Source organism: Natrix helvetica, assembly GCF_964273705.1.
Source record: "Natrix helvetica genome assembly, chromosome: 4".
In the NCBI taxonomy this organism is placed as follows: Eukaryota; Metazoa; Chordata; class Lepidosauria; order Squamata; family Natricidae; genus Natrix; species Natrix helvetica.
In genome coordinates, this window is record NC_138550.1 from 51,885,941 (window position 1) to 51,899,846 (window position 13,906).

At 36.4% G+C, this 13,906-nt stretch overlaps 1 protein-coding gene across 4 annotated transcripts in view; it reads right to left on the bottom strand.

Annotated features, from left to right (window-relative positions):
- GRIK1 (glutamate ionotropic receptor kainate type subunit 1) overlaps positions 1-13,906 on the bottom strand; it is a 150,486-nt gene that overhangs the window by 50,047 nt on the left and 86,533 nt on the right. For all 4 annotated transcript variants that reach the window (XM_081950644.1, XM_081950643.1, XM_081950645.1 and 1 more), the window contains exons 5-7: positions 10,905-10,958; positions 8,136-8,309; positions 4,763-4,906 (exon numbers count right to left, since the gene is read on the bottom strand). In XM_081950644.1, the coding sequence (XP_081806770.1) occupies positions 4,763-4,906; positions 8,136-8,309; positions 10,905-10,958 (372 nt within the window). The remainder of the gene's footprint in view (positions 1-4,762; positions 4,907-8,135; positions 8,310-10,904; positions 10,959-13,906) is intronic.

The window sequence follows — 13,906 nt, forward strand, 5'->3', positions numbered from 1 at the left end:
CCAAACTTTTCTTCTACAGTCTGACAAAAGGATTTCCACACTTTTTCTCCCTGTTTATGGAGATGAGGGGAAATCCTTCAGCAGGCACCAACAGTTTGGCTTTCTAGGGAAGTTGGCAAATAGCAATCAAATGTTCACAGGGCGCTTGATAACAAGTTGCCAAGCACCTAGAACCGTGATGGCAAACCTATGGCACACATGCCACAGGTGGCACACAGAGTCATTTGTTAGGGCACACGAGGCATTGCCCTGTCAGCCCCAGGTTGCATGCATGTGCTGGCCAGCTGACTTCGGCCTTCATTTTTGGCCATTTTTTGGTTTTCCTGAAGCCTCCGGAGGGTGAAAAACAATCCAACACGCAAAACGGAAGTTCAGGAACAGACTTCCAGTTTGCGCATTTGACCATTTTTCTCCCTCCGGATGCTTCAGGGAAGCCTCCAGAAGCCTCTGGAGGGTGAAAAACAACCCTATGAGCAACCTGGAAGTCCGTTGCCAAACTTCTGGGTTGCGTGTTGAACATTTTTCGCCTTCCGGAGGCTTCAGGGAAGCCCCCTGAAGTCTCTGGAGGGCCTCTGGGGGGCAGGAAAGGGAATTTTCACCCTCCCCAGGCTCCTAAAAAGCCTCTGGAGCCTGAGGAGGGCAAAAATGGGTCCATCTTGAGCCAAAAGCAGGGGGAGGGTCCTGCACATGCGCAGGGGGTCACACACATAGAATTATGGGTGTGGGCATGCTCACACATGACCCTCCTATGTTCCCTCCGCTTTTGGCACGCGGTGGCAAAAAGGTTAGCCATCACTGACTTAGATCATGATATGTGGCCATGGGGGAGAGAGTAACATTTTATGACATCGGAAGTGAATTATAAATCTTTTCTCAGTTGTCATAACTTCGAACAGTCATTAAACAACTGGTTGAAAGTCGAGGACTATCTGTAATAATGATACTTAATAATACAATTATTGATGTCAGAAAGCAGATTATGCACTAATGAAATTGAAAGAATAATTTCAAGGAATTTTGAATTACCATTTGTCACAGTATTAAATTCCTGGAATTATTAACATAATTTATGACAGAAAATAATCCTCTTTGTAGTGACTTGAGATAATAATATTTCCATTCCCATCTTATTTATGGTAACATTACTACATTTTAAACATTTACAGATATTTACAGAACTTGATCTGTAGTATTCATGGATTTTTATATTGATCCCAAATCTTCAATTTCATATCACTAATGTCGAGTATAAATCATATATAATACTCACTTCAATAAATATAGGTAGGACAAGGCATATACATGACTTTTCTATTATGAATCAGCCAGATGTTTAGACTGAATTTGGCATTTTTATCCATCAATCAAATCCTTACCAAAATCCTGAGATAGGTTGTTGAATGGTGTTTTAAAAACATGATAATTATATCAATGTATTAGATATGTATACATATTTGAATATTTTTATTAGAAAACTATATATAGAATTCTAACTGTGTTATTATAATGACATATTGTATATTATTTTTATTGTATTTCTATCACTTTTAGAGCTCTTTTTACATATGCATCTCTATTACTATAACATTGTTATGTGTTTTGCTCCCCTTTTCTGTTATTAATTAAAAAGCGTGTTTGTGTGTGTGTGTGTGTGTGTGTGTGTGTGTGTGAGAGAGAGAGAGAGAGAGAGAGAGAGAGAGAAATAGATTTTTATCCCTCCACAAGGCTTTGCCATATCAAAGCAATGTGATGTATCTCAGTGAGATTCACACACAAAAAGATACATATAAGAGGCATTGAAAGTTGATTTGATGATCACTTTTTGTTAGATAAATGGTTGTTATAATACAGTTTCTGAATGATACTGAATTTCTGAAAACAATGATATATAAAAATGCAGCATCCATAATACATGTAAAAGTGTGCCCTTGTTAGTCTGACGTGGAACACATAGAAAGTATACTCACTTCTATGATATACTGTATATGATGAGAGCATAAAGAATGCACATGTATTCACAACAGAATAAACTTTGCCTATATTTGTGTAGAAAGTGAAGAAAACTTCACTCATCTGTGACCTTGTAGTACTACAACATATTTATTCTGTATCCCAAAGAGTTTGGCAGCTCCTAATTCCAATTTCAAATCTTCATTTGTTCATTCATTGGATAATCACAGAAGTGTTCCAAATACGCAGACAAAATGACTGTATTTTGCCACTAACATTATGGGAAAATTGATTTTAATATGGTTTTAACACCAACAATTTGTTACAAATTATAAAGACCATCTTGAAAGCTGTTTCTGCAGCCTGGTGTTTCTACTTCTGCATGTGCGGTAGGTTGGGATTCCTTTTATTTTGTTTTCAGCATTCAGATTTTCTTAAAAACCTAGCAAATTACCTTGCCATGATAAGAAAAATAGCCAAGTGTAGATCAAATGGTGTATATGAGGTATTTTTATGTGCTGCTTATTTATTATTAATCCTTATTCAGCAGCTGTTTTAGGAAAATATTTTGAAGGGGACAGATTTAGGAATAATTATTTAAGCTATGGGAAAAGATTATACAATATACTGAGAAAAGATGCCCAGAGACCTTATTATGCTGTCCAATTTTCTGAGGCTAATTGATTTGAGGAAGAAAATAAATGTGAGGAAAGATAGTTATATTTTTCTTCTCAAAAATGCCATCAGTTCCTCCTTTTATTACTCAAGAAAAAAAACACACCCTTGTTTTTGCAAGGAAATTGCCACTTTTTCTTAAGGAATATACTCATTTTCAAAGGGAGAGTGAAGTATTAAAATACATTTAGATAAAAAATGACATAAGGTTATAGGGGCAAAGCCTTTTGGAAAAGATTTAATCTACATGACTGATTGTATCTGAATGCATGGTACATCGTATCAATCCACATGAAAACAAGTTGATGATTTCCAATTCTGTTACATTAAATCAATAGAGAAATCATAGGCTGATTTCTAATTCTCTTACATATACCAGAATGTTTCATTTGTGCTATGAAATAATTGTACGGTGTTTTCAAATTTTTGACTTTGGGTCACATTCTCTCAACACAACCCATGGCATAGGGTTGTTGTTGTAGGGAAAATAGGAGGAGAAAAGTGTCTTGGATAGGCTTGCTGACTTAAGTTATTTGTAGAATGAATGAATGAATGAATGAATGAACAAACAAACAAACGAACGAACAAACAAACAAACAAACAAACGAACAAAGTTGTTTCCCAACCCAGAGATGATGATGGTGGTGATTTCTATCAAGAAAACTTTATTAAGTCTGAATTTATATTTTTAATATTGTGAACTCTATGTATTTAGGTCATTGACCAGAAATATAAAACTTTAAAACAGACTATTTTCAGCTAGGAAAATTATTTTGCTATATGTAGAATGTAGAAATGTTTTATTTTGTTGTTACATAAAATTTCTTGGATGTTTACCAGGTAACCCAATAAATAATGAGTATGGCTGTCTTTATAGAATTTGCAATTTAAAACAATATGGATCCCTGTTTTGATATTTCCTGGGCTGTATAGACAATTACATCATTCAGTCTCTTCTATATGCAAAGCATCAATGAAGGCCAGTGAAAAATTATGTGGCATTTAAAATTTGTAATGATCCCAAGATAAGTTGCTGCTCAAGTACAGATCTGATTTATGGGATAGGTGTCTACTTTTGCCAGGTTAGCATATGGGCCTGTTTATGGTAAACATAACACAAAGAGGATTTAAAAATAATATTTTTATTGCAATAGAAATAAACGCATTATCTTCAGATCAATAGTACAACATATGATACAATTTGAATGTGCAATTCTGTTTCTTGAATTTTCCAAATTGTATCCATATTCTTAAAATGGGAAAACTGCTCTAGCTTGTGATTATTCCATCTCCTTATTTTAGTGTTTTCATAATTTATTCATAGCATCTGTAAAAAAATTTAGTGCTAATGTGATGAACTGTAAATTCTAAGGTCAGAAGGAAATCCATTTAGCAAAATAATATGCATTTATATCCACCCAAACACACACTTACACACACACACACACACACACACACCCAACCCCCCCCTCTCCAAAGTCCTATGGTATGAAAAGATTCTGAAGCAATCAGAAGAGGATCTAAATTTTATATCTAGATATCTGATCCTGCTGTTATAGCACTTAGTTGTCTAGCTAAGTGTATAAAACCTAGGTGAAAGCACTACCTTCTAAAAAGAAAGAAGGAAGGAAGTTTCCCTGTATGATATAACACACAGGACAATTGATGGCAGTTCTAGTACATAGGAATTGTAATACAATTGTAGACATAAGCTAGATAAATTTGACTGTTGCCCTCTTTGTGAGAAAAAATGAATGAACTTTCAGGAAAAAATACTTGAAAACAAGGCCATTCATTCTCTGCATTTCAACAAATACATTCTTTTGAGGGAATTCTGAAGGAATGAATAATTGTTTCAGTTTCCCAAGCTCAACTAATAGAAATTTACTAGAAGTTGAAATTTAATAGTTCCTTGACTAATTCTGAGACCAGAATTACGGATGTTTAAAACTTAATTCTCCTTTACAACAAACTAAGCTAAATTTGGGCAATCCTAACATGATGCTTCTTCGTCAAAGAAGGAAAATTGAATAAATTGGGACACTGAAGAGACACTGAACATTATGAAGAAAGGAGACCATATTCAGTAAAGGTAAAGAAAGCATCATTATTGATGACAAGAACAACCCATATATACCTCTTTTATCAGATTCATAAAGCGAGTTCCAAACCGCCATGGCTTATGCCGGTGACACTGGAGGGAACTGACTGTCATTTGGAAGGCCCGCTGGGATGCCACTGCTACCATGTAAACACCATCGTACATCAAAGCTGATTCTGTCTGTTTCGGGAAAAGCCCCCCAAAAAACAAAACAAAACCATGAGAGGAGTAGCATGTTTTCAAAATCTTATTTTCTTCTAAAATGCTAGCTATTTCTCCTATTTTGAGTTTTCGGACAATTTAATAATTTTTGTTTGTTGTTTGTTTGTACATTGAAACCAATTGCTTAGAGTTTGAGAAATATATAGAAAAACAGAAGTAGAAAAAGGAATGGAAACAGCATAAAAGGAATAGAGGTTTCCTAACTTTTACATTTTAAAAGTTTACACTTTAGTCAAACTATCTTCAGAGCCTTTCTGGATGTTAGGAATGTTGGGGTCAGTTGTTTTACTTGCTTTTGCGAGTAGTCTAATATCTGATGTATAACATTTCCTAGATTATTGCACCATTAAACTTTGACTGGACAGAGTTTTTTTTCCTGTCAGATAGATATGTGATCTTATCAGATTATCTGGGAAGAGTCTGAGCTTGACTTCTAAGGAAGTCATCAGAATCCTTGTAATAGTATGTAGGAATGACATTACGAGACAGGAGGAAGAGCCATGGGCTGGATTACCAACATGTAAAGCAGGGATGTCAAACAGAAGACCTGGGGGTAGATCTGGCTCGTGGGGTGCTTAGATCTGACCCTGGAAACAGCTCATTTTCACTGGCAGAGCTCTTGTGCCACCACAGGCACCCCTGACACTAGTGACTATAGCTGGCCACCCTCACCCTGCTTCCCAAGGTGAAACACAATGCTGATGCGGCCCTCAATGAAATCGAGTTGACACCCTGATGTAAAGGACATCTTAGTCCACAGAAAGGAATGTGTGTGGAAAGCATTTCAGAAGGAACCCTCCCTATTTTCTGGAAAGTAAAAGGACACCTCTGTTTTGTGAGCTGTGTTAGCAGCCAGCAAACTTCTGAGTTAATTTAAGATGCTAGTTATAAAGCAGTTCATGGCATAAGGATTGGTTATTTGTGGATTCAAACAGTATTGTCTGCCCACCCTATACTTTCTGAAACAGTTGCCATTGATTAAACAATGTCACCTCATGGGTCTCAGGAAATGGCCTTTTTCAACCATTCTCCCCAAGATTCATGCAATCATCGTCCCCCAATTTTATTTAAGCAAGCCATGAAATCCTGGCTCTTCCCAAGTGTGGGCACTCTATCCCTTGTGTATTTTTTTTTAATCTTTTGAATGGTTGGTTGCTATTTTCCAGCCTTTTTCCCATGTGATTTCTTTGTTTTTAATCTTTTGTTGTTAGTGTTGTATTTTCTAAGCCACGTACTATCACGACAAGTTGAGGCAGACCGTAGTTCCAAACTCAATAATTTTTTTAGCAGAGCTAGACTTTCAGCACTAAGCTGAAATTTCCTGCTATCATACACTTCTTTGAAAGATACCAATCTTCTGCTGTCCTGGCAGATAACTTCCATGAAGTTATCAATTGTGTTTCTCTTTCAATTTATTCTTACCCAATCACTCACTGCAGGATTTTCTTCCGATGGTTCCTGAATTTCTGTGTAGGCATATGCTTTCTTTATGCAATACATTTGTGGCTTTACAATAAATTATCCATGATAAAACAGCAGTAGATCTAAGTTTAGACATTTGTTTTCTGGACAAATCCCTGAATCAGGTCACTAATTAAAATTTGCTAAATTAAATTGTTGAGATGAGAGCCTTATATTGTTTAATTGGTCTAACCTTGTGATTTGGTTAAAAGACTACAACCTGTAGTGAAATGTAGCATTATTTATTATTAAGCTTCACAGTTAATTCAAAAGTTAATTGTTCAACCTGAAGAAGAAAAATGGCTTTAACTGGTTTTTTTGAGGCAGATTGTTATATAACAACCAGCTAATATGTACTGTTGTGCTATTCTGATTTTTTTTCAAATCTTAAATAACATTTTCCTAAAGGGGAAAAATGTGGTAGGTTACAAGTACAAAGTAGTGTCATTTTCCTGACATACAAAATTTAATCAATGAAGCAAGAAAGCTGCATGATTATCCTGATGAAATAATAACAGTAGTATGTAACAGCTAAACTGATCCACTTTGTAGTTACATGGGTATGCCAGCCTTGTAAATCCTTCTGGAAATTAACAGATTACTTCTCTGTTTCATTAACCTACATAGATCATTGCAAAACATAGGTGATGTGAATTTATCGGTTACCTTTAATTGCAGCAAAACTTTGGAATCCCTTTGAAGTCCCAATCAATACAACAAATTAGTAATACATGTGAACTATTCCTGTATTTTGTTGTATTTATATCCTGCCTTTCCTTTAGAAGCACAAGGTTGAATTTGAAAACTGGCCCAAAGTCAACCAGTGACATTCCGTGGTTGGGGGTAGGCTTGAATCTTGAGCTTTCTATATTAGTCCAGTATACTATCACCAAACTATACGCTCCAAACTTCTCACAAGAATTTAACCGCAATCCACACATCGAAAATCACTTTGAATTGTTTAACAACATAGTTTCTTATTCTTTTTTTCCCTTTAGAATACTGGATGTAAGAGAAGAGACCTTAGGATATAAGAACACCATAAATACCATAGCAACTGCAGGGAGTTCTCACTTACTGATCACAATTGGTACCAGCAACTTCATCATTAAGCACAGTCATTAAGTGAAACATCATGCTCTTATGGTAACAGAAATTCTTGGCCTAACATTGTTTTCAATGCATTTGCAGCTAAACACTGCCTTGTTCTGTAAAGAGCAGGTTTCTGGGTTGTCTCTATTTCTACGGCATTTCTGAAAATTCAGAATTGTTCAAAAAAAAAAAACATCTTACAAAATTGGTCAAAGGCATTAGGGCTACTTTTTCCAAAATTACCTCGGCTTCCAGCTCAGTTGTGGCTATCTATAAAAGTATGGCATGAACTTCATTTACCTAAACTAGAATTTCCTAAGTTTCTGTACAAAACACTTTGCCCTAGAGAAGTGTTGGATTAATTGCATCTGGAAAGGAATCCATTTGCAGTCTGAATTCAATTGGTTTAACTAGGCACATGATTGCAATTAGATTGGTTCCAAAGATGTTCCAGATCTTGTAGAGACATGAATGTATCATGTGTCTGCAGCTCATTAATATAACCATATCTTTGCATATGAACACAGAGTAGCTGCAAAACTCTATTGCTTTTTATGTCACCAACTCACTTAGAATTTGCTTGTCATTAAAATAATGTAATTTATTTCATTTCAGATTGTGTTTTGTCACTTACAGTCATCATGCCATCCAGGAGTCCAGTCTCTGGCCTGGGTGGTGCCTGTAATCTTTCCATTGACCACTTATCAACAACTGAAGCCACTTGTGTATTGTCAATGTTGAGCAGACGAAATCCAGTCATATTGACTCCGCTGTATCTATAGGGTTCCAGGTCTAGTGCAAACAAATCCTGTATTACCAAGATTTTGTTGGTGATACAACAAAAGGAAAAGACAAGGGTATTAAAGATAAAATGAATCATGTCATATTACTTCAATCCAATAACATGAAAGTGCCACACTGTGTTGGTAGTATTTTATAGCAATTATGTAGCTTCCAATTAGTTATCCTTGTATTATTATTTGAGCAGAGAAACTGAAATTGTCCAATATAGAAAATAGTATTTTGTATCAACAAATATCACCTATGTAGACTTAAAACTGAAAAAATAAAGCTGAGGTGAAATCTGATCTTTGTCTTTCACAATTTCTGCCAAATCCCTATTGATATTGAGTATGTATGTATGTATGTATGTATGTATGTATGTATGTATGTTTGTATGTTTGTATGTTTGTATGTTTGTATGTTTGTATGTTTGTATGTATGTATGTATTTCTTAAGTCCAAGTTTTCTAGACACTGCATACTTTATTAAATCTAAATAATGATGAGCTGAATATGATTTATTAGATATCATAGTTATGACTTGTGTTAACACAGAACTCCAGATATTTGCAATATTATGTTCTAAGAAAGGTGCCCAGGAGTATATGTGCTGATTTATAATAAAAAATAATATTTTTGAAATAATGTTTCTGCTACAAAGAGTGGGGGAGGGGGAGAGACCTACTCAGAAAATCATGACAAATTGATTGGTTCATCCCTTGAAAGAGTCAACAACATAAACAATATAATTTTACAATTTAGAAGCTTGGTATTTCTCTTGCCTGCTACCTGGGGTAAATTACTGGCACTTTATCTGATGTATGCATTAGATCAGCGAAGAAGCAGTTCCATGTGAATTAGAGGTTTGCAAAGCAGAAATATAAAGGCTAAATTGAGTGATATTAATTTGTATGACACGTTTCAAGATCATGTCATTAACATAACATGAAAGAGTTTAAATAATTTGTCAGGATGTGAAATCCATCCATCCATCCATCCATCCATCCATCCATCCATCCACTACTGTATGTTCTGGTTTCAATTAAAACATTCTCATCTTTCACAATGGTAGAAATAATTAAGTGAGGAAAGAAAAAAAATGTTCTTTCTGTATATTTTAAATGTTTTTTCAATGTGAGACTGTAACATTTATGAAAATTATTAATAATTTATTTTCAAGGATGTTAGAGTTTTTTGTAGCAATATTGGTTTTTAGGGTAAACTTTTGTACACAAAATATAACCCACTGATATGATAGTAATTATTTGAGAAGTTGCCCTTACTTTCATTTTGGAACATCTCTGTCTTCATTTAATAAAACCCTTGAAAAATATGGATTTCTCTAAGTCAATAACATCCTGAAAGCTTAAACAATGGCACTGTGTTTGATTCAATTAAAATATAACCAGAAACAATTAATGATACTAGACTGATTTTGTAACCAATTTCTCCATTTTAGAGAAGTCCTATGGAAACCTTAAGCAAGACTAGTTCAGCATTCACCCACCAGACATAATCCATCTATGTTGATTACAAAAGTCTATTGTGGACAACCAACATGTTCACAAGTTCCCAGAGTTCCTGGTTGGAGATAATTACTCTGTGACAAAATAACATGGGGCTCCCCTTGAGGTGCGCCCGGAGACTGCAGTTGGTCCAGAATGCAGCCGCGCGGGTTATTATGGGGAGATCGAGATTCTCCCATATAACACCTATCCTGCGCGAGCTGCACTGGCTTCCTGTGGCCTACCGGGTGCACTTCAAGGTACTGGTTACCATCTTCAAAGCGCTCCATGGCACAGGGCCCAGTTACCTGCGGGATCGCGTCCTGCCCCATACATCCCTGCGACCCATTCGCTCACACAGAGAGGGGCTACTCCGGGTGCCGTCCTCTAGAGAGTGCCAGAGGACGGTGCCCAGGAGTAGGGCCTTCTCTGTGGTGGGCCCTACCCTTTGGAATGACCTCCCCCCAGACATCCGGACAACAACCGACCTTCGCTCCTTCCGTATGAAGCTGAAGACCTACCTGTTTTGTCAAGCCGGCCTGGCATAACGTTACAATCTTGCCACCCCAGGTCATTTTATAATGGGAAATTTTGTTTTTTAAAGTTTTTAGAGTTTAATATTTTTGGGGTTTTAAATTTTGTAAGTATGCTTATTTATGGACTTATTTTTACCTCCTCTGCACGATATATGGTGCTATCTTGATTATTGCTCTGTACGTCGCCCCGAGTCCCTGTGGGGAGAGGGGGCGACTAATAAGTTCAATAAAATAAATAAATAAATAAATAAATAAATAAATTACAAATTTCATAGTAGACCAGTAACTTTGATCTTTTCCTTTTGCCCAACATTTTCAAGGATATACTGTTAAAGTGTGAGTTCTTCACTGAATTAATTAGCAGACTGAAGAGAGATGAAAACAGAGTGAGTGAATTGCTGATTGTGATGAATATGCCAAGCCACCTTGTTTACAAGATCTGACTAGGAGCTACAGTCATTTTTTAAGCAGAATTTTATTTTTTGAAATCTACCATGGCTATACATAGAACACTGCCATAAAATAAGCTCTTCAGCTATTTCTGTGATAATGGTACAAAGTAATTACAGAAATATCTTACCAGAGTTGTAAAAAAGTAGTGATAATATTCAGTCATCATTCCCATGGAGAGAACCTGAGAAAGAACAAAGTGAAAAAACACAGCATAGGTAGTAATGATTGATTCTGTAATGCTGCAGTTTTCAAACTTTTTCAGACTGCAGAATCCATCAGATTGTTTTTTTTTAAATTCTCCTGAGCCAGAAGCAATGCTCTAATCATAGAAAATTGCCTATATTCACATTATTTTTCTTCCTTTCTTTTTTTCTTTGTTAGGGCCTCAGTCTAAGGAATCCCAGCAAGCTCACATCCTGGAAACCTAAGGTTGTGCAGAACATAATGTGAAAAAATGCTGCTCCGATATACCTGTGACAATATCTTCATAGACTATGAAATAGTGCAAAGCAGTAGTATGCCTGAAGCAGAAGAATAGATGCCTATTTATTTATACGTACTTGTAATGGCTTTGCAATAATTACAGTAACCACAGGCAAGTCATCAGTACCCCCTCTCCTTTGGATGAGGGCTTTTTGATATAATTTTAGGGTAAATAAATTGGTGCGGAGTGTAGTAATATCAAAGCAAAAATCTTTGATGCAGTTCATGGTTGGCAGAATGAAACAGCTGCCAGAGGAAGTGGATTTTGAATGTCAGGATGCCACAGCAATGATTTTAAACAATGATTTTACATTAACACCAGGAAAAGGAAAAGGTGTCTGTGGGATTCCTTCCCCTACCAGATACTAAATAACTGACTGGCTTTGGTGTATCTTGCCTTGTATGACAAGGGAAGCTGCTATTTGCTGTTCTTCAGTCTAGTTTGCTCTAAATTAGAGGCATATAAATCAACACCAATGAAATAAGACAAAATCCTTAGCGCACATTGTACAATCTTCTGTATTATAATAAGAAAATCAACATGAGAAATATAAAATCCACAACAGGATGCTAACCTCCCATTATGTGTGATTAAGTTAAGATTTGGAACCAGCTGTTAATGTCATTGTTTCTACCTAAGAACAAGCAAATAAAATTACTCAGAGTAATAACATTTAATATGGAGGAAGCAGTCAGTTCTAACTCCCAAAACAGCAAATAGCTGGCTGATGTACTGATCTGCGGACTGCATCTATAGAGCAGGCTGACTGTATTTTCATGATAATAGCCTCATACTGTTATCATGGAATAGTTTTTTTTTAAGTACAAGCTTTGAATGTAAATATGTGGCAGTCCATTTGACAGAAAAGTCAGGTATTTTCTTTCTGAACAAAATACATAGCTGGATAAGTACACCCCCTCCCCCCAAATAATAATTCAGAAATGTTCTGTAGTTCAGAACTCCAACAGCCACTTTGGGTATTCATAATAAGAAACAAAGCTGAACAAGGAGGTTTAAATTTTAACAATAATATAATAATGATACGATGAATGATACATATGCTTCAAGTACTATCAATCAAAATATCTACCTACATATACAGACCTTTCCTACTGTCCCAGGTAATTACAGCAGGTCACTGATTTTCATAGCATTCTCTTAGTAATCCCATATCCTCATATGATGAAAGAATAATAGAGAACATTTCTTTATTATCTGCTCACAGAAACCAATTTAACATAGGCATCCCTTTGGCCCTTTGTGGAAAGAGTGGGAAGGAAGCTGCTGCCATTCTAATGCACATAGAAACATCTAGTGATTGGCTTTGGAATGAAGTCACATTTCTCAGAGGTATTCTGTTAAGCACAGCATGCTAATGATAAGCATGAACAATGCCAAATGGAGCAACATTGTTTTTTCTTTCTGCCAGACTCCCTTTTGATAAAACATGTAAGTCTCCTTCCCTACGCTGAAAAAGCATATTTTATGTTTTACTGGCATGAATCAGAGAGAGAGAAACTTGTCCTGCCCTTATTGATACTAGTCTCACTTATTAGCATGAACAAAAAGTTTTCACTCGGTTGTAATCCATTTGGACTTTTGTCTGAAATTTCTGGATAGAAATGTTGAATTCTTCCTCTTCAAATTTCAAAATTATGAATTCTTTCAATGTACTTTAGTTCTTTGTCCCAGAGTACCAACATCCAGGCTAATTTTTCTAATTAAAGTTACCTGTGGACATTCTTAATATCATTTTCTGGCTACACTTCTGATATAACTATTGCCCTTCCCAGAGAATTTTTTCATGTTTTATTCATTGTATTACATTCTCCTATTTGTTAGTCTATTTCTCTGGACAGTTTCTCTGGACAGTTGAGTAAGATCTATCATGCGGAAAGTCAGTGAAATAGAACAGCCAAATTTGTCTCCTCCTTTTAGACAAATGTCTCTTCATGCAGTACATATATATGTGTTTCATTCTTTTCTGTCTGCTAAAGCTTAGCAGAAATCCTTGGAAAGATCCCACCCCCCCATATGTTCTGTTCTTATATATATTCCCATCCCAGTGGTGGGTTTCAAAATTTTTTAGAACTCTTCTGTAGGTGTGGCCTGCTTTGTGGGAGTGGCTTGCTGGCCATGTGACTGGGTGGGAGTGGCTTGCCAGCCATGTGACTGGGGGGGGTGGCCAACTTGTGAAATGTGGTGAAACTCACTTAACAATGCTCTTGCTTAGCAACCAAAATGTTGGCTCAGAAACTCTGGCAATTGAAGCACGCAAGTCTTAAAGCTGTCAAGTTACAAGACCCTTGCACCCCCAACCCTTTAGAAAAAAAACCCCAGGGGGTTCAAACTTGATAGCTTTAAGGACTTGTGGACTTCAACTCCCAGAATTCCTCCTCTCGCTCTTCATCTTGATGATGGGCGGACGGGTGGGGGGAGAGACCTGGAACTGGTTCTAAACGGCACTGTAGATTTGTGGAACCTCTTCTATAGAAGAGTTTAGAACTGGCAGGAACCCACCCCTGTCCCATCTTGACTTATCTGCACAAAGTTGAAACCTCGCTGAAACTATCAAGTACCAGTTCTCTCACTTCCCTTGCATGCTTTATTACTTTTGTCAGTCTTCCTTCAACTTATCTCTTTCT